At 37.7% G+C, this 22,015-nt stretch overlaps 2 protein-coding genes and 1 pseudogene across 2 annotated transcripts; all 3 read left to right on the plus strand.

Moving 5' to 3' along the window:
- The first annotated feature begins 415 nt into the window (after positions 1-415).
- Positions 416-13,368, plus strand: H1-4 (H1.4 linker histone, cluster member). The gene is made up of 2 exons (XM_063259993.1): positions 416-2,292; positions 12,564-13,368. The coding sequence occupies exon 1, from the start codon at positions 469-471 to the stop codon at positions 1,126-1,128; it is 660 nt and encodes a 219-aa protein (XP_063116063.1). The 5' UTR covers positions 416-468; the 3' UTR covers positions 1,129-2,292; positions 12,564-13,368.
- On the plus strand, positions 1,988-3,460 carry LOC134478434 (histone H2B type 3-B-like; annotated as a pseudogene).
- Positions 13,369-19,205: 5,837 nt separating the features above from the next.
- Positions 19,206-20,530, plus strand: LOC100732199 (histone H2B type 1-C/E/F/G/I). The gene has a single exon (XM_063259994.1). The coding sequence runs from the start codon at positions 19,250-19,252 to the stop codon at positions 19,628-19,630; it is 381 nt and encodes a 126-aa protein (XP_063116064.1). The 5' UTR covers positions 19,206-19,249; the 3' UTR covers positions 19,631-20,530.
- The last annotated feature ends 1,485 nt before the right edge of the window (positions 20,531-22,015 follow it).

The raw sequence follows: 22,015 nt of genomic DNA on the forward strand, positions 1-22,015 counted from the left end.
TTTTTGGATATATTAGAAGCTAACCACTTGGAGAATCATATTTAAGAGGTCAGAAAACTCTACAGTTAAAGATCAGTTTATAATTTACGAAGAAAATAGAAAGTTTTGTTTCTCTGAGTTGAAATTTGCTGAGCACTGTAGGAAATATTACTAATTTTTGGCAAAAGGTTCAGCGCTTTCCTCCTTATTTCAGGTCTGTATGAAGCCTGAGTCTTCAGGGACCATTATCTGAGAAAAATCAGGCAATTCAATGTAGAGAATTTTGATATTTTTGGCTTTTTTTGAGGTGTAACAAACACAACTCGGGATCAGAGAGGACACTCTGCGGCTGCCAGCGAGGCGGGCTGGACAGCGCACCAATCACCGCGCAGCTCCGCCCTATATAAGCGGGCGGGCGCAGCGCCGCGGTCGAGTATCGGCCAGTGCCTCTGCTTCCGGCTCGAGTACTTTGCCTACCCCGTCTTCACCATGTCCGAGACTGCGCCCGCTGCACCCGCCGCTCCGGCTCCAGCCGAAAAGACACCCGTGAAGAAGAAGGCGCGCAAATCAGCAGGTGCTGCAAGGCGCAAGGCAGCCGGGCCCCCGGTGTCCGAGCTCATCACCAAAGCTGTGGCCGCCTCCAAGGAGCGGAGCGGGGTGTCTTTGGCTGCGCTGAAGAAGGCGCTTGCGGCTGCTGGCTACGATGTAGAGAAAAACAACAGCCGCATCAAACTGGGGCTGAAAAGCCTGGTGAGCAAGGGTACCTTGGTGCAGACCAAGGGCACCGGCGCGTCTGGCTCTTTCAAGCTCAACAAGAAGGCAGCTTCCGGGGAGGCCAAGCCCAAGACGAAGAAGGCAGGCGCGGCCAAAGCCAAGAAACCCGCGGGGGCCACCAAGAAGCCCAAGAAAGCTGCGGGCACGGCTACCCCCAAGAAGAGCGCCAAGAAGACCCCAAAGAAGGCAAAGAAGCCCGCCGCAGCTGCTGGGGCCAAGAAGGCAAAGAGCCCCAAGAAAGCAAAAGCTGCAAAGCCCAAGAAGGCGCCCAAGAGCCCAGCGAAGGCCAAAGCAGTGAAGCCCAAGGCGGCAAAGCCCAAGACCGCCAAGCCAAAGGCTGCCAAGCCCAAGAAGGCGGCAGCCAAGAAGAAATAAGTTCTTTAGGCCTAGCTGCTAGTTCCACCCAACCCAAAGGCTCTTTTCAGAGCCACCCACACTTTTCAAGAAAAGAGCTGTTGCACATCTTGGGGGCGTGGTTCCTAGCGTGTGCTGTGCAGAGGGTGGCAGCAGAAGAGTAATGGATAATCTGCTGCCGTGCTCACATAATTACAAACGGCTTGACAATTACAAGCAGCCAGGAAAGAACGGATTAGTCAGTCAGGTTTGGGGTCTGCATAGCTGCGAAGTAGGCACCCGTTCTGAACTTCATTGGTCCGATGAGTTGATTTCCACTTTAACTATAGGAAACAATTGTGTTTAAAATTAACTTGGGTAAGGCGAAGTCCTCTTTAGCTTGGAGGCGTGGCCTTGCAATACTACTGATTACAAATTTTTAAAAGACAATGGAATCGAGTATAGCTCCTAGTGAGGCTTTACATAACTAGTGTAAGGCCTAAAAGCAGCGCTTCGCCTTACTTTCACAAAACTCGCTTATGATTAGATTTTTCACACTAGTTAGTTACAAGCATTAAGTATGCAACCACCCAACAATCTCGCGCTCCATGAGGACTAAAGCTGCAGTGCTTGAGAAGGGCTATTTATAGTAGCTTTAGGGAGTCTAGTTAGAGCTTTCTGATTGGACCAAAGTGAAACAACAAAGTAGCCAATGAAGAAAGTAGACGAGTCAGTGTCGTTTACTTTCGTACTTTTGACGACACACTAAAATTAATCCAATCATAGGCGAAATCTCACTAGCCTCATTTAAATACCACATCTATAAAGGAATGTGGTTTAGCTGCTATGGGATGGTTATTCCTCTACTCTTGCGATATGTTTCAATCTCTGAAACGCTTGAACCCACATATTCAGACCTGGCCCGAAAAAGGCAGGTACCAAGGAGCGGAAGAAGGACGGCAAGAAGCGCAAGCGCGGCCGCAGTGAGAGCCACTCTGTGTATGCATACAAGATGCTCGAGCAAGTGAACACCGACCAGGGCATCTCATCCAAGGCCGTGGGCATCGTGAGCTTCGTAAACGACGTCTTCGAGCGTATCGTCGCGGGAGATCCAGACAACTGCTGCCCCAGGAGCTGACCAAGAACGCCATGACTGAAGACACTAAGGCCGTCACCAAATACATCAGCTCCAAGTAAATTTGGCAAGTAAGCTGTGTTTACACCTAACCCCAAAGGCTCTTTTAAGAGCTGTGCGTGATTTACAATTATTTTACTCCAGGAAATTTTTTTTTTTTTTTTGTCTTTTCGTTTTTATCGGTACCAGGGATCGAACTCACGACTGCCTGCTTGCAAGGCAGGCGCTTATGCCGCTGAGCTAAATCCCCAACCCCAAGAAATTTTTTCATGTTGTCTGAAAACTTAGTTTTTGGTCTTAACGTTTTATTTCCCATAGAAAACATTTGTAAAATACAGGAAATAGCTCTCAGAGATTGCCTACTTCCTATCCTGTAATCCCGTGTACATTCTGTGTAACTATCCTAAAACTAAATTACCAAATGACCTGCAAGTGACAGTCTGAATTTGCAGCTCTTTGTAACGTGTGTGATATTAAAAAGTGGCTAAAGATAATGTGAGATTTCACCGAAATACGAAAAACTATTGCTTACTTTGCGGCTAAACCTTTTTCCAGGAGAGCCTCTGATAGGCAATGGAGCAAGAAGCCGGTATTTTCTATCCAAAAAGCCTGGAGAGAAAGGGAAAGGTAAACACTCTTCGACATTTACAAGTTTTATGTTACTGTACCCTTCTGAGAAAGGTAGTTTATGGTATTTTTGTGTCCTTCAGTTTAAAAGTTCTCACAAAACACCCACAGAGAATTAAAAAAAAATAGAACCGACACAAACACCATGAAACAAGGAATTATGACCTGAAAGAGCAATTTAGAGAAATACCACTAGAAACAACATTGAGATTCTTTTTACTGCAAAGTGACGTCTAAGAAATCAGCAAATGCTGGTGCCTCTGGAAAGGAAAAATGTTTTTCCTTGGTGAGAAAATAAACTAATACAATCATGAAATTCAGTATACATAGTCCTCAAAAAAACTAAAATGTCATGCAACCCAGCTATTTCCATCCTTGGTATCTTCCCTAAAAGAGCATGTATCATATTACAGTGGTGCGTGCATACACATGTTTATAGCAGCACAATTCACAGTTGCCAAATCTTGGTGGTGGCCTACATGTCTGGCAATATATGAATAAAGAAAATGTATTAATACACAGTGGAGTACTACTCTGCCAGAAGAAATAAACTTTGTAAGAAAATGGATGTTTCTCAAGACTATTAAGTGAAATAAATGAGACAAACGTAAACATTGTGTGGTTTCTCTTACATGAAAAGTTCAAAATATAAAGAGCAAAATGAGATAATAGGAAAACGGATAGGAGGCAAGGAAAAATGCAGATGGGAAGGCATCTGGAGGTGAAGGCAACAAAATAGAATTAAAATGTCTAATTCATGTACCAACTTCTCATGAGGAACATAATCATGTACTGAAAACATACACTAATAAATTTTTTAAAAATAGAAAAAGTGATCAAATGACAATAGAAATGAGGAATAAAAGGCAAATCAGACTTAAATAACCCTAGTGTCTGTGTAAACATGAAAGATGTGTAGATGGACTGAAAAAATACAAAGATCAGACTTCAGAAAAGACCCAAACAAGAATCTAAACAACTTTTATAACTAGTTCCATAAATGGGATATTAATTTTCATAAGCTTATACCTTGTGCTCTTTATTGACTGGCATCAGACTAAAGAACGTTGAAATTCTGCAAAAATACGTAACAGTTTATTTACTTGGATTTTCTATCTTGCTAACTTTACCAAATTGTGTTAATTCCAATCCATACTTAATGCATTGCCTTGATTTTTCTTTGCAGATGATATTATTAGCAAATGAAAATGTTATTCTTTCTCATAAGTATTTGTTAGTTGCTTTTATTATGTTAACTACACTATATATGTCATACTCAAAATGCTAGCTGTCATTGTCTTCCTTATTTCTATGAAAATAGCTTTTGTAGTTTGTGATTTAGTATGTGTGTATGTATTCAGTACTTTGTTGATGTTTTGTTCCAATTCAGTTTTTAAATTTTTGTAAGAAAAGAATTAAGAAATTTAATCATTTCCGATCCCTGGTACCGATAAAAAAGAAAAAGACAAAAAAAAAAAAAAAAAAAAAAGAAAGAAATTTAATCATTTTTGTCACATGATAGAATTGTGTACTTTTGCTTCTTTACTCTGTTAAATTGATGTGTAGGTGAATTTCCTAATATTCATATGTGCATTATTGTGCCAAATTTTATTTATTCATGTTATATTGTTAACTTAATTGCTGGATAAATTCTGGTTTTATTTTACATGGATTATTTTTTTCCATTTTTGTTTGCACATAAAATTATTCTATGATTTTTCTCTTTTGGTTTGCTTTCATCAGATTTTCTCACTAAGATTATGGTAGCCTCATAAACTTAAAGGTGGGACTCTCCACTTCAGTTGTCTATTCCTGTGTAACAAATTTGCAACATATAACATTTACTACTTCTTTTAGTATCTGTGGGTTAGGAACAGAATGGCTGTAGGTGGCTCAGGATCTTTTATGAGGTGAAAGTCAAAACATCTTCTAAACATGGTGGCTGTTATCACTCAAAAAAAAAAAAAAAAAAGAATTCAGATAAAGAGTGTAGCAAGCCACAATGCATTTTATGACCAAGTTTTTGGAAGTCAGTACTATCACTTCCACCATATTGTGTTCAGTACAAGTAAGCCTCTCCCAACATGGCATCTGTCTTGCAGGGGATTTGGGATCCATTTTTTTAAAGCAGGGATAGAAAACAAAATTTTTGTGGACATATTTTTTAGTACCATGCCATCTTTTTAATGTCAGAAATACTGGAATGTAAAAAGTATTTGCTCTTTAAAGTCTACACAAAAATCAACTGTACAATCACCTGGATCTGATACGTCTATAAAAGTAGACTTTCAAGAATCCCATCAACATAGATTACAATTCATTGCATTAGTTCCCAGTGAATGTTTCCAAGCCATTGGTAAGAATAAAATGCCTCTACACAACATTACCAAGAGCAAGAACATTTTCTTTTAAAGGATTGAATTAATGTGAGAAATTCTAAGATACAACCTATAAAGCAAATCTACTTCATGACTGTGCTTGAAATACCCAATAAATTTGTCTGAACTTTTTTAAAAAAGAAAAGTAGTGAGGTAGAAAAATAAACACAGTGATGAAAATTAAAATCTTGGAAAGTATGAGGTAGTAAAAGTCTAAGAAAATAGTGTTAAAACCAAATTAATGAAATTTAAATTTGGACAAAAAAGATAAAGCTAACTTCATTGCCTATTTACATAGAGTTTAAAACTGATGTTTTTATTTTTATTTATTTATTTATTTTTGGATACTGGGGATCGAACTCACAACCTCACATTTGCTAGGCAAGCGCTTATGCCCCTGAGCTAAATCTCCAGCACTAAAACAGATGATTGAATAACCATAAAATAAAAGTATAATATTGAAAATATAAGACAATTGGTTATGAGTTACCCTCAGGAATATTAAAGAAGAAACAGAACAACTTATTCAAGATATACAAGGAGATTCTTGAAGTATGTCCATATTCTCTGGTAAATAATAGAACTGTATTCATAGTGTTTACTTATAAATCAGTGTATTCAAGGAATTGTCACTGAATGATCTTGGGCTGGGCACTAGTGTTGGCACTGGAGATAAAAAAGGGGTGTAAGAATGCAATCCATGACCTCCTGTTGCCTTCAGTCAAGGAGTAATAGAGTAATATTTTGATGTGACATATTCTGATGTTACGAAACAGTTTTATTTACTGCTCTTTAATCTGATACCAAATGCAGAGTTCAAGATTTTCAAAGCCAGTGCCTGATTTGATAATTTACTAAAATTCACAGAACTCAGTTAAAGCGATTATATTTAAGATTGTAACTGGTTAGAGCAAAAATACAGAATAAAATCAGCTACAAGAAGAGACAAAGCAGAATGCTAGAGAGTTCCAAATGCATTTTCATCTCTGGGCAATGAGAAAAGGCCATAAGGTACAATGTGGAGGACAACCAGGAAAACTCCCCGGCTTTTGTGTTTATTCTCTTCACTATTCCTCCATTACATGCAAGGCTGCTGGTATAGCTGGTCTTTCATCTTCAGTTTCTCCAGAGAGCAGACAGATATGACAATGCCAAACCTCCACCAGAGATCAGTGTTATACTATCTGGAGTACCCGAGGGTGCCTGGTAAACAAAAACACTCTTACCAGGCAGGACGTCCCTGAAAACAGCAGATCATCTCCTCGTCAAGAACAAAAGCCATATGATTCTTTAGATAAGATGACTTCTTTACACATAGTTCTTTACATATAGTCATAAAAAAGCGTTCGCCACAATTTTTAATTAGATATCTATCATTAATGAATTCTACACTTACTGTCTTTCGATTGTTATGTCACATTGTGGTGGTGTTTTTGTTTTTATCTTGCTTTGCAGTACTGGTGACTGAACCCAGGGCCCTTGCACTGAGCTACATTTCTAGCCCTTTATTTTTATTTCTTTATTAAATTTTGAGACAGAGTCTTCATAAGTCCCTAAATTGCCCAGGTTGGACTTAAACATGAAATCCTTCTGCTACATCCTTCGAGAGTGCCAGGATTTCAGAAGTATCACAGTACACATCATGTTTAGATCAACTGTGGACACAAAAAATACTAGAAAATTTTTCACTGAATTTTTTTTTATTAGTTTACTCAGATAAACAATCTCAACCGTACCCGCCTGTATTTGTACTCCCTAATTCCTCCTCTAGAAAATAAGATTCAGGAGACTAGAGATTAGTTTTGGGGCAAGTTTGAGGATCTTGAACTTCATTATGGTAGTCTGGGCATTCTGTTCGATGTAGAAAAGGCGCTGCCTTTCTTCATATGACCGGCAGCAACTCACTCTCGTGGACTTTCTTTCTGTAAACCGTGGTGTTTGCCAAAATTACAGGGAATGGGGATCGTAGAAGTGTGGACAAATTGTATTTTAGAACTTTGCTTAAATTTTTTACAATGCTAAGCAGTGCTTTAGAAATACAAAACTATTTTATAAACATTGCTGCTGCTTTGAGTTTTTTAAGACAGCATGAAGCGACAATGTGTCATAGATGAAAAAAACAAACTTTGGAAAAAATCTTAGGTACCAAAGAAAATCCTACAATAGAGTGTGAAAGGCAAAAGACTGAGCTAAAAGGAGAATGAGTAAATTGATCGTATACATTTGATGTCTTGGCTGTATAAAATATTTGTCATATTAACAGAAAGACTTCACATTTCTTGGATTCTGAGTTGAGTGGATTGGGTTAAAATATCACATCAAAAAGGTTTTCATTGAGTGTCATATGAAAAATCACATCCTTCTATCCATTCTTTATTCATTCATCTTAATTATAGTCACTATTAATAAACAATTTATTTGTCTACTTTTTGCCTCTGCTTCTCATCTACAAGAGGAGGACTTCATCTTTTTTTTAGGATCCCTAATGCTTAAAGCATTCTGTACCTAGAGAAGATGTTCAAAATCTATTTTCAAGGAGTTATAACTAACTGTTTAAAGTGCATATATGTCTATAGCAACAGGGGTAGAAGAAAATGTTGAGGTCACAATGGTTCAGCTGAATGAGTGACCAGAAAAAAGGTTTCATTTACCTCATCTGTATTAAGAGGATAATAATAATAGATTTCTTTTTTAGGAATATTTTAAGCTTTGAGATAATTCACATAAATTTTCAAATGATAGACAACTAGTGAGCACTTACAGATATCAAGTGTTATCAATTACTGTATTTCTCTTTTCACTGAGTTGAAATGAAAAGCAGTTATTGTTGGCTGCCACATCTCTTCAGGTCAAAAACTAAAGGCAATAAATGAGATTTTAAACTATTTGAATGATTCCTAAAGATACCAAGGGAGATCAGAGTAAAGTCATAATATTTAGAGTCTTTTCATTAAACATGATTTAAGCTATTATTTGTTAATGCTAATAATGAGTGAAGTAAAGGTAACATTAAGATGTGTGTAGTGGTTCATGCTTGTAATCCTTGTGCTCTGCAGGCTGAGGCAAGAGGATTGCTATGAGTTCAAGGCCAGCCTGGGCTACAGAATGAGCTCAAAGCCAGTCTGAAATGCATAGTGAAATTTTCTGTCAAAAATGCAAAAAAAAAAAAAAGGTGTGGAGATTTAATGGTAGATCATTATGCAGACATGTGTAAAAACTATTCTCTTTTCTATATAGAAAATATTACTGATGATAAAATGACTCCTAAAATACATTTTTATTTCTTTAATCAGAAGAAATACTTATGAATACAGACAAAATGTTAATTCATAAAGTAAGTGAAAATATCTATCTGTCCATAGAAGTTATAAAATATGAAAAGTCTCATCTGTATAAGAATGATTGACTAGTGTGTATATCCTACACAAATTTAACCTATCGTGGTTTTCAGCACGTTGGTTCATCAAAAGGATAATTAATTGAGCACAAAAGATTAAACAAGATGTTGCAGCTTTTTACTTTTTGTTTGATTTATAAAAATAGGATATACATTATTATTATTATTTTAGACAAGTGTTGCAAACTTGCCCTTGAATTCTTTCTGACTCAGCCTCCCAAATGCATAAATTACAGATATGCATCAACATGTTCAGTTGGAATTTTTATTTCTTTTACTAGTTACTAGAATTGATTATTTACCATGGACTAAGCTTCCCACAAGAGTTTGCATGAGAGCACAGCAGAATGTCTGTAAATTAAACATGACTGATGAAACGTGTAAAGAATTAGAAGTCTGGTTTCATGGTTAGTTTGAGTCTTTATTATACAATCTACTCTTTCTCTGTCTATTCATCCATCCATGTCTGTGCCTATCTAGCTTCACATTATTCTCTGCATTCAAAGCCTGAGTTAAGTCCTAAGCACTTTGGGGCTCCAGTATTGATCCTGATGGTAAAACAGTTTAATTTACCTGTTACCTTTTTGAATTCACTTCGTGTATCTGAAATAAAGGAAACAATACCTTGGTGTAGTATTTGGTGAACACTCAAGTTTAGTACAAACAAAGGCATGTGCACCAAAATTTCCTGAAAAATTTTTATAAACAAACTGCTGGGTGCACCTGCATAGCTTCTGATTCATTATGTCTGGAGGAGGACGTGATAGTTTGTATTTATAACCTTCCTAGGCGATGCCAGTGCTGCTGGTCTGAGGACATGTGGATGGGACATGAAGTTGACCTTAACTGCTAATACCAAATAATCACACAAACCCTTAAAGTCTGTATCTTTAAAATGGACTTGAGAGCACAGAGAAAGATCAGACAAGACTCCTCCTGTTGAGACTACCCAAGCCTAGCAACAACCTTGAGGGCCCGCCTCAACGGCTCTCTGATAGGGCCGTCTTGCTACGCCCCCTTACGCTGGTTCTCTGATAGGGCTATATCGCCACACCTCTCCACGCCGACTCTCAGAGGCGGCCATCCTGCTATGCAGCCTCATTAACAGTTGTCTGCTAAGTCTGGTGGTTCCTGCTGCCGGATGCGCTCCAGGGGCCCTCTCACTACGACCCCTAACGAGGGGAACGTGTTGTCACTCCTTAAGCACCCGTCACGTTACGCCTCTCTGGCTGCTCTGCAGACTCGCTAATATCTTTATAAAGTAACGTCGCCTGCGGGCGCCCCTGATGACTCAACGACCCCACCTTCTAAGTCCCCCTGATTTAGCACGACCACTAAACAAAGGAGTGTACAAACACCATCAAGCCAGTGTGCACCTCAAGCCACAGAACGAAAAGCAGGGCAACGACCCACCGTCAGCTTATTTGCTCCACTTATAGCCTTTCTCGGCTGACTGAAACCTTTAAGGAGTGAAGCAAGAAGTTGCAGCTCTATCCTCCTTGTATGTTTTTGCACCTCCTTGCTCTGTTAGGGACAGACATTTCCTCTCTCTCAGTAGCTGGGGACATCCTTCATAATACCAGGGACACTTGCTGGCAATATGCAGTTGGTGTGAGGATTATGTTATGTATGCATGTGTGTGGATAGTTATGCCCTAATTGAACACCTACATATGCACTTAAATCTATGTTCAGGCACAATCGTGTCTTCCTAGGACACTATCATTTGGAAACATGCGAAATTAAATATTAAAAATATTTAATTTCTTTCCAAAATAATAAAAGAATGAAAAGATCAAAAAAATGTTTTAGTATATATTAAGCTCTACATTATTTTAATAGAGGAAGAGACCCACGAAGGCGAAAGTACTTTGGATACAAACAAAGTACTGTGGCTGTTCGTGCACATAGCAGATCATTCTTCAGAGTTACTTTTATTTACTTTTCTTTTTTAAAGTAAATGCCCAGACATATTTCAAGTGCTTTTCAGATGTTCACATATTTAATTTTCACAATGCACCTGTGCACTGTTCCATTTTTACCTATGAGTGTATCAAATGAATCTTGAAATAACTTACTCGATATTTTATAGCTAACAAATTGCCGGTGCCTTCTGTGCCAGGGAAGTCAGCTGGAATTTCTTAACATCACAGTACAAATATTATCTCTTTATGATTCTAAGGAATTAATCCAAGTAGCATGTTAATCTGACCCCTAAAAAAGTCACTTCTCACAAGATACTGACATTTCTCCTCTTCTGCCGTACCTACCCCCAGTGTAATGCTACACAGGTATTCTCTCCTATGTGCATAACTTCAGCTACCACCCATCTCTTCTGCAGGGATTTATCATGTGTTACTTTGACACTGAACACCATTAGGGACGCAGAGAAGAGCCCCGATTGTCTGTTAAATCTATGTTTAGAGGATAAAATACAAAACAGAGACAAGTTTAGTAATAGTTGAGTTGCTGGGAAGCTGATGCCCCCAGAAGGTCTACCCCCAGTACTCCAAAACAGTCACAATTTACTGGGTGTACGCAGTGATACGTGGGGCTAGTGAAAGATTCAAATTTGGCAGAAGTCTCAGAGGTTTATGACTCAATGAGCAAGAATAATCCTGGGACGATTCAAAAGGGCATAAATGGTTGTATGCTAAGAGAGATCTTGTCTTAGAGTATAATCCTGGGCTGACTCAAGGGGATGTAGATGGTTTTAAGCTAAGAAAAATCATCAGGAAATCTCAGATGGGTGCTACCTATAATCTGGAACCTCCATTTTATCCTGTAGGGAAGTATGCAAAATTAGCCACAATTTGTGGTTCCCAATAGAACACCATATTTATATAAAGGAAGCCTGTGTATTCTGTATTGAAAGCACTCACCAATCTGAGCACCCAATCTTGAGTTACTTTTGTGAACAGTGTAAATTGAGCTGAGTTTAATGTTCATACCCCTGACACGTCTCCAAGGATACAGAAGCTAAGACTCAAAGGACTGAAAACACTTGGTGAAGAACTATTCACAACCAGAAAATATCAGTAAAAGAGGCTCTTAGGGAACAGCAAAGATCCACAACTGTGCTCTGTTTCCCTGCTGTCTACATCTGAGCCAATGGCATTCCTTTAATCACTGTAAATTTATATGTGTTCATCTAATTTAAGACACTACTATCTTCTTCCTTTTTGAAAATCATTTTAACTGGTTTTATTCACTAATATGAATGTTACAAAAGAGCCTACCAAATATGTCCAAAAGCTTGGTGTTACAACAAATTTTTAGCTTGTTTTGCAATGTGTGAACATATTACCATGTTGAATCATCAAATATTATATATATATATATATATATATATATATCATAGAGAAAGGGTATATATTCTACTATATGGACTACTATATATTCTACTATATGGATTTTTTGTCCTTCAATAAAATCTGATATTTTATATAGATATGGAATATTTATTCTCATATTTAGAGTCTCATTTTGGGATTTTATTTTTTGTTTATTTGTTTTGGTGGGATATTTTGTTGTGGTTTTTGGGTTTGTCGGTTGGCTTGTTTTGGAGACAGCGTCTTGCTATGTAGTTCGGGCCAGGCTTGAATTTATGATGATCGTCCTGCCTCAGCCTGTGTGAATGCTGAGATTACAGATGTGTACCACCACATCCAGCCAATTGTATTTAGAATCTTTAGTCCTGTTGTACATAATGTCTGGTTTTTCTAGCTATTTTCATATAGGTGATTGCTAATATATAGAAAGACCATAATTTTTTACATGGTGGTCTCATACCTAACACCTTTATTGAGTTCTTTTATTAGATCTGATTGCTAATAAATTCTCATGAACTTTAACACTGGCAGCTATATTATTTTCAAAAGCAAAATTAATCATCTTCTATTATTTAATCTCTCCTTTCTTTCTTCCTGTCCATGTTTCAGGACTCTGTGCTGCCACACAGAATAGCAGTAGTGCCACAGCCTCCAGGCCTGCTTCTGCTTCTATGAGACTTCTTTCAAATTTACACCATTAAGTGTTATTCTCCTTCTAGCTATGCTTTGTGAAGTTCTCCTCCTAATCTATTTAAAATGGTTATGAAGACTAAGTTTATATTCCATTATATATTTCCTAGCATTTATGAAGATGAGCACAGTTTGTATCTATTAGTCCCTTATGTTTGGAGATTTATAATACTAAATGTTTCTGTTACAATAAACTCTACATAATAAACTATTTTTAAAGCAAATGTCCTGTTTACATTTCCTAACATTTTAAATAGGACTTTTTAAAATGAATCTTTATAAATGAGGTGGGACTCTTACTTCCTTTCCTGTCCTTTACTTTCTCTTCTCTTCTCTTCACTTCTCTCTCTCCTTCTCCCTCTCTCTCTCTCTCTCTCTGTCTCTTTCTCTTGTTTTCTTTTCTGTTGTCCTCCAGTTTAGAATAAGGTTACATAATATCAAAACAAAAAAGAACTATTTTTCTATTGATTCTGTAAAATAAAGATTACTGAGTCCCTAAAATTCACCAAAACTTGTAAAATTCAACTGGGCTTGTCATTATGTGTATTCTAGGGCACAGAGGAGTTTTGTTGTTTTGTTTTGGGGTTTTTTTTGACTGCCTATTAATCATGAATTCTGTATTCAAATTGTCTTTTAGTAAATAATTTTTCTTCTTTTTTAAATCAAGTACTGTTTTCAAGTCTGGTATAGTGCTAAAAGAATAAACACTTAATGAATAAATAAACCTGTGTCCATCTAGAGAGTTTAAGGTTCCAGATGCTTCCCACTTCAAAGGAACTGCAGTCCCAGGCCACATCATTTTAAAGGTTCTGGATCTCCGGAGAAAGAATTTGTCTTTTAAGACGCTAGGTGGCGATAGGAACGCGCATCACTTTAATCTGAGAACCATTTCAGTGAAAACCAAAGTCTGAGCAAATCTAGGATTAAATTTAAGAGCAAACTCCCTTTCCTCTCCTGTCTTAGTTACTTTTCTTGTACCTAAAATATCAGACACCCAACTATAAAAAGAAAGGATTTATTTTGGCTAACCATTTGTGGAAGTTTCAGTTGATAGTTGGCTGGATCCAAGGCAAGGTGGCATAGCAAAGAGGCATCAGAAAGGAGAAGCAGTTTGTGGCAGGCCAGAGCAGGAAGACAACAAAGCAGCAAAGTAGCTAGGAAAGCCTCAGCACAGCCTTTCTCTCCCTTTTATCTCTTCCAGGCTACCGGTGCTTAAGTGATTGCATTCACACACACAGTGGGCCTTCTCATTATCAACACCCAAAACTATACCAAACCAACCAGCAGAGTAATTTAGTAATCACACACCTTTAATGTCCAGCATCACACACTTAATATCAGCATTGTACATCCTAGATTCAGCCACCTCTTCAAAGTCCCAATTTTGACTGCATGAGGCTTTGGCAGTACATCTAGATGCAAGCCATACCTCCTCTGCAAAACCTTGCAGAGACAAGCAGATTTTGTTGCTGTATTGCTATATGTTTTTTTTTTCCTCCTATTTAATGCATTTTTGGAGAGTTTTCCATTTGTGCTAGGTAACTTAATTGTTTGTAAGACCCTAGAATTCTCCTTCTCAGAGGGCATACATTAATTTCCAAAGTTCACAGTTTTCTACTAACAGTATTTGGTCGAAGGCTCTGTAGCTGTTGTAAACTTTGTTTACCACTTTAGTTTCATCCCCTAGGTTTTTATTGTAAGGAAGTTTCAGAAAATTTTCCAATTTGTTTTTTGTTAGCTGAGCAGAGATGTGGTGATGGGTATCCTTAGGTGTTTTGCTTCACAATAGCTTCCCAAAATCTTTTCTTCATTGCAAATAAAACCTTACCGTGTCTGCACTTGGGTTCTCTTGATAAATATTTTCCTTTTTTTGTTCATCTTTTGTTATATTATTTTTCGTTCCATGTATAGTTTTTCTTAAGACCAATATATTTGTTAATATTTAATTAATATATTTTAGCAATTCTAATTTGAAATAAGAAATTAAATAGAGTTGATTGAATATTTTTTTTATTTAAAAGTAAACATATCGTTAAAATACACCGTACATATTTCAGTACTGATATATTTTTCTGGAAAAGAAAAAAACATAAAATTTTCTTTCATGAGATCAAAGTCATTCAGCAAAATACTTATGCCATACTTAAGTTAATATTTCCTATTACTTTGAAGTTTATGTTTTCCTGAAAAAAAGTCAGCTTTAAATTTGGAGTTAATTTTTACTGGGGAAAAAAAAGGTATCAAAGAAAATACAGTGGCCAACTTCTGACTTTTAATAGTCTTGGGATCTAGTTTCTACCCATTAGTTCCTTACCAAGTGATCACTGTAACAAAGAGTTTTAGAACAAGATTCATTTAGAACCTTGACCTGGACAAAAATCTTCATGGTATACAACATGTTATTATAAATATCTGATGTAGTTCAACAATTCTATATTACATTAAAATGAAACCAAATGTGTTACTACTTTATAAACATCAGATTCATCATGTGTTGTTATTAATTGCAATTGAAAATATTGTACGCAATCTGATGTAAGTACTGTGCTCCAGGAAAACAGCAACAAATAAAGAAATCTCCTTACCTTTGTTGTTGTTCTGAAAATGGCTTGCTGGGAGAAACTCAAAGGACAAAAAAAATCTCTTATGAGTGTTCTTTTTCACCTATAACAATACATTTTCAAACATAGACACTCCAAGTTCCTCATAACCAATTAGGTAGATTGCTTTTCCGTACTGGCATTAAAAAATAAACAAACAAAACAAAATGTTTGTTTGTTTTTTGAAACAGGGACTCACTGTGTTATCTATGTTAACCTTTGAACACACTTTATAACATAGGCTACCATTCAACTCAGTGATCCTCCTGCCTCTGCCTCCCTTGAGTGCTGGGATTAAAGGCAAGGACCACCACACCCTGCAAAAATACGTTTCCTAACCAAAAGTTAGTTAACATATCTCCTTTCCCCAGCACCTGAACTTTTGCCTACCCTCAGCCTGAACCAAAATACCCTGATGAAGAGTCACTGTTGAGCAGCTTCAGGGTAAAACATTCTTTGATCTATTAAATATTATCCATCTAACCAAGTGATTGTTTTTAAACACACTATTGTAACCTAGGCTACCCTTCAACTCACAATGATCTTCCTGCCTTCCTTAAGTGCTGTGATTACTGGCATGCACTATCACACCCTGCAAAAGTATGTTTCTTAGCCAAAAATTAAAGTATCTCCTTTCCCCAGGTGCTTGAACTTTTGCCTCCACTCTGCCTGAACCAAAATATCCTGCTTAAGAGTTACTGCACAGGAGTGGCTTTAGGGTAAAACATTCTTTGATCTATTATACATCCAATAAGGTGATTTTTTTTTCTTCCTACTTCTCCTCACTCAAAGCCTTCCAATCTTTTTCACTGTTTTCTATAAAAGGAAAATTTTATCTTGCATGACCTGTGTGAAACTTGCAAATCTTTACATGATAGTCACACTCCTCATACCATATTAGTGCGTTACTCATCAGTAACCTGAAGAAAATCTCTCGTTTTCCTAAATCTTATTTGCCATAATGCTTGGGTTATTGTGTTTGCTTTGTGTACATTATATTTCACCAAATTTATTTAGGAATGAAATAATTGCACTTCGGGTCTATTCTCTCCACTTTTCAGTGTCACATACAAGCCAAATTCATTTATATATGATGTACACCTTTAAATTAGTTGACTGACCCTTTAGATTCATGATTTAAATCCTGTAAGCCCAATAGTTATGAAAGATGGTTGTAGCTAAAAAACAAAGATGACTTATAGTTGGATATGGGGATCCACACCTGTAGTCCTTACTTCAGAGGCAGAGTTAAAAGGGCCACGAACAAGTTTGAGTCTCTTTGGGTAACTTAACAAGACCATGCCTCAAGATGAAAATGAAAAGGAATTATTTCAGTGTTATGGTGCTTGCTTAGCAGAAATAAGACCTTGGATTGAATCCAAATGATTATGGGGCACATAATAAAGCTTTTTTGAATTAGTACTCTCATTTTATTGGTTATATTTTTCTGAAACTGACAGCAGGTCAGACTAAAGAGATCTTGGGTTTCTGGGCATTGTGCCTTAACACTGATCATATACATTTGTACAAATAGATATTCGTTTTGGCATGAAATCTCATGGAGGAGCTGAAATTTCAGTCGGGTCAAATTTTGGCCTCCTTTTTGAAAGAAAATGTCATGTCCAAAATGACTGGATATTGTCTAAACTCTGAAGCTTTGGTTCTTGATAGGAGTCTTTTGAAAATTATGAAATTCTCAATTATTAAATTAACAACTGATATTGCTGAAATGTACATTAATAAGTAAAATAAAAATGCTTATATAAATTTTTACATTTGATATATATCTGAAAAGATATTCATTTTTCAAAATACATATATAAGGAGGAAAGAAGAATGAAAAAGGCATAATGGAAAAAATGTGGGATAGAGGAAGAATGAAGGAAATATGTCCTTTGATTCTCTCTCTCTCTCTCCATATATATATATATATATATATATATATATATATATATATATTCTATAGTGTCTCTGCCACTAGAACCTCCTCAGAAAGAAAGGACAAAAGCAGCAGCACGACAGATCCACACATCTCCTAGCGCAGCACTTCTCACACTGCAGTGCCAGTCCAGAACACCTGGGAATTGACTTTAGGATATAGTGTATGTACATCTACACTGGACTCCATTTCTAAATTTATGGATGACTTGCTAATGCTGGTCCAGGGACCACAACCGAATAGCAAGACTGTAGCAGAAAGAAAGCAGTTATATTGAGTTACTTCTATGGAAAAAGTCCCTGGGATGCAGACCCACCAAAGCAAAGCATGATTACGCAAGACTACAGTTAAGAAAATCAGAGGCATGTTCAGAAAAGTAAGTTAAAAAAAGTTCAAAAAAATAAGCATAAGAGCCAGTTAAATAATGACAAAGTAACAAACCTCTAGGGGCCTGGGATTTAGCTCGGTGGCACATTTCCTGCCTGGCTATCATGATACCGTCAATTTGATTCCCGGTACTCCACACCATACACACATGTACATATTTGTAGCTTTAGTGATAATCAATGCTTATGACCCACCTTTAAGGAGCTAAATAAGAAATAGCTTTAAATATCTAATCAATCAGAAAAATGAAGCAAAAAAAAATCAAAATTGTGTACAGATCCAACCTGTTAATTATATATGAAAAGACATAGGCTATTCATTTTTCACAATACATATATAATGTTGGAAATTTTTATTTTGTATCTTCTTCATGGTCTTTGGCTGAGCCTAAGAGTTAAAGTGTCACAGAACACATTAGCAGGAGAAAAGAATACACGATTTAGTAAATTTTACATGTACATGAATCCTTAGGGAAAAATAACCAAAAAAGCCATTTGTATCACACTCACATGTACATTAATTTAGATAAAGTGCAGCAAATTATGAAACCAGGAAACTAAGGGCTTAGGATAAGGAAGTTGACAGTGGAAAACTACATCAGGCTTGGTTTATAACATTTGTATGAACAGATTTTTCTGGGCCTCCAATTCAACTCCTTAGTGATCCCTTGAAGTTAAATATTCCCTATAGAAATCTTTCCAACAAGCGACTCCTCCCCCTAGGGACCTAAAACCCAGCAGGAGAGACTGAGAGGACACAGCAGGAGGATCTAGAAAAAGGACCATGGAAGGACACGGTAGAAGGAAAATTTCAGAACGGAAGAAATCCCCTTAAAAGGCATCTTCTATTTAAAAAAGATAGAAAGAATGAAAGAAAGAAAGAATGAATGAAAGAAAGAAAGAGAGAGAGAAAGAAAGAAAGAAAGAAAGAAAGAAAGAAAGAAAGAAAGAAAGAAAAAGAATTTTACACTCTTTCTTTTCATCTTTTGACTGGTTAGGTTGGATAATTTGGTTGGGTATTTGTCCACTTTCCGGTCTGTGGTTAATGAAGGCTGAATTCGCTCTTTTCCTCTGAGAAGGAAGAACAATGTTGGCTAAATCTTTTCTCTGGTTATCTCTGCGCAAATATCTTGCTACCTCTCCGGGATCTGGTACTTTTCCTTTTCACCCTTATCTGTTTTCTGGGCACAGCAGGAGAAAACCAACACTGTCAGGAGGCTGTCTGCCTAACTGCGGGCGAAAATCGATCTCACTTCTCCCTTTCCTGCCATTGGTCTAGAATCTAGACTGAAAGCTAAAATTTTTATTGCTCTTCCAAGAGCTTTTAAACGAATCGTGGAGATATCTGGGCCGCGAGTTTTGCCTGCCGGACATTTCAAAACATAGGAGAAAGTAATATCTGATAAGTATAACTAAATTGCTGTGAAATACAGAAATTTACTTTGGAAAAGATATTATTTGTTGAAAAAACTGGCCTGACTGGGGGGAGGGACTGGCTCAAGGATTTGGCCAATGAGAGATTCACTTAGACTCCTGTTTTTGCATACGTACCATGCTAGAAATAACCAATCAGAAGCAGGAAAATTCAAGTCCTCATTTGCATACCATTGTCTACAAATAGGGAAAAATCTCACTGCTTCGCACTCATTCTCCAGTCGGCCTGCAAAGACTGTAGTCAGTATGCCTGAGCCAGCGAAGTCGGCGCCTGCCCCCAAGAAGGGCTCCAAGAAAGCCGTCACCAAGGCGCAGAAGAAGGATGGCAAGAAGCGCAAGCGCAGCCGCAAGGAGAGCTACTCGGTCTACGTGTACAAGGTGCTCAAGCAGGTGCACCCCGACACGGGCATCTCGTCCAAGGCCATGGGCATCATGAACTCCTTCGTCAACGACATCTTCGAGCGCATCGCCGGCGAGGCGTCGCGCCTGGCGCACTACAACAAGCGCTCCACCATCACGTCGCGGGAGATCCAGACTGCCGTGCGGCTGCTGCTGCCCGGGGAGCTGGCCAAGCACGCCGTGTCGGAGGGCACCAAGGCTGTCACCAAGTACACCAGCTCCAAGTGAGCGCCCCTGGCTGCTGCCTATAACCCAAAGGCTCTTTTCAGAGCCACCCACTTCTCCATAATGGGAGCTGCACACTGATAGATCGCGTCCCAACAAGGGGCAAGGCTTGGTATAGCTTTAGAACATTTATTACTGAGCACTTGTTACCTGTCTACAATTTCGCACAAGCTTTAGTTATGACAATGCTCATTCTGAGCCTTTGAATCCTACATAGATGTGAATACTTCCTGCAGTGTTGGGTGGGTTTTAGTAGCAGTTCATAAAGCTGTTGCCCACAGTTACTTTCAATTCAAAACTTACTTGAGAAATTTTCTGTCAGTTTGGGTGTTTTCCTCACCTCATATTTAACTAGGGCTTTAAGGGCCCCGAATATCCCATAAAAATTTTAGGGCAGTATTGAGGTTAAAGCTTTTTTTCTAGGGTCTTTTTTCATCTTTTTGATTCCTTTTTCTCACAAGCTATGCCTACAAAGATTCTTAGCGTTTGTCATATGAATTTGTAAGGATGTGGCCTAAATTAACTATATGAGATGTAAGTCCAATGTAATGAATCTAAATCCAACTTAGACCTTACGTGCAACTTCTTGTATCCTGATCTTTTTCTCTCCAGAAATTTTTGGCTCTCTAGTTAATCACAACGATTTATCAACCCTAGAAAGGAAGAAAAATTTGGACCTAGGCATAAGTGGGCTTTGACAGATGGAGCACTTGGGATACAGCCCAGGATCTTGTACATACCACTACCACTAATCCATAGCTACACCATTTGAGGTGTAGGTTTTTGTTGTTCCTATGTTGGACACAGCTTTGTGACTGGGGAAAATAGAAGCAAGTGAAGTTTGGTTAAGGGTCCCACACCCTTAACAGATTAAATCAGAAATAAACGATTCTTCCGAAATGATTAGCGTCTTCCCAGCAGTTTATATATCGTTTTATTCTCTAAATAAAGTAAAAGTAGAAAGGGAACAAGTTTTTGTTAGTTACCAAATTGCAACTGTATTTTAAGTTTACCTACTTACTTTTATTTTAGTGTGAGTTACATTGAAAGTTTCCAATCTATCATGAATCCACTTTTTTCTAAGTCACAGTGATCATTGTAAAGGCACATCTGATCACCTGTGTGCCCCTGCTCTGATACTTTTGTGACTACTCCGAACTGGTGTTATAAAAATCACAAATGGTTCTATGGCCTCAAACTGCAAAGTCTGGGCCTCCTCTAACTCTGCAAACCAAATAATGTGCCTTTCCTTATTTTTGGTCTTTTTTCTATTTGTTTTTGTTCATTTCTTTGTTTGTTTCTTTTTTCTTTTTCCTCTTCCAGTTTTTGGAATTACTCATGACGCCTATAGGCTTAGGAACTTTTCAATTTTTTTCTCCTGAAATTCCTCTGATTATACACTCTTACACCATTACACACACACACACACACACACAGAGCTGATTTATTGATCAGTTTCAAGCGCAGCGTGTGGAAACATATCCACTGTAAAAGATTCTCATGGCCCAGAAAACTTTCTCTATATCTGGACCTAAGTCATTCACTTGTAAAAGTCCTAGAACCCTAGAAATTGCTGTAGCTGAATCGGGAATAATTCCTAAAGCTGGAAAGAACTATGCCTCCTCTAGAGCACAAACCAGGGAACAAAGGGTCAACTAAGAAAAACCAACAATGTATTAGAGAGAGAAAAAGGGTAGTAGTATTTCACTAGAACATTCCAAACACACAAAGGGGTGTCCAGGACACTAAAGGTCAATAATCATTCACTCATTCTAGTGGCAAGCATTGAATCATGTCGAAAGATATAGTGAAATAACTCAAAATACACTGTAGAGAAAAATCACCTGCAAAACTTGTTAAAGAACTACTCTAGTCCCAATCAGAGCATTTCTGTTCTATTAGGTCTAGGGTAAGACCCAGGAATTTGCCTTACTAAAAATGTTTCCCTGAGAAATAGTCTTTATAGGCAAAATCCTCTCTTGCCAACACACACACACACACACACACACACACACACACACACACACACATACACACACATAATATGTTGTTTTCCTTGTGTTAAAGATGAAGTTGCAAAATCATGAAAGAACTATATCCCAAACAATGAGATCGCTTATTACATAGGTCATAAAAAAAAGTTGAAGAAAGCTTCTGAGCAGGGACTAGCCTGGTTAGCTTGCTTTTGATGGCAGGCAACTGGACAGAATGCAGGGAAATGTCACTGAAAAGTGACAAAAGTTCAAGCTAAAGAAACAGTGACAATGATGGGCCAGGGTTTGGGGAATACTATAATGCCCGGAAGTTTCTGTTTGGGATTTGCAGATCATTGGTTCTATTTCCTCTGCCAGGTGTGAGGCACAGCAATGAACAGAGTTTAGACATCCT

Source organism: Cavia porcellus, unplaced genomic scaffold (genome assembly GCF_034190915.1).
Source record: "Cavia porcellus strain 051 isolate PalLab524CR breed Dunkin Hartley unplaced genomic scaffold, mCavPor4.1 scaffold_13, whole genome shotgun sequence".
Classification (NCBI taxonomy): Eukaryota; Metazoa; Chordata; class Mammalia; order Rodentia; family Caviidae; genus Cavia; species Cavia porcellus.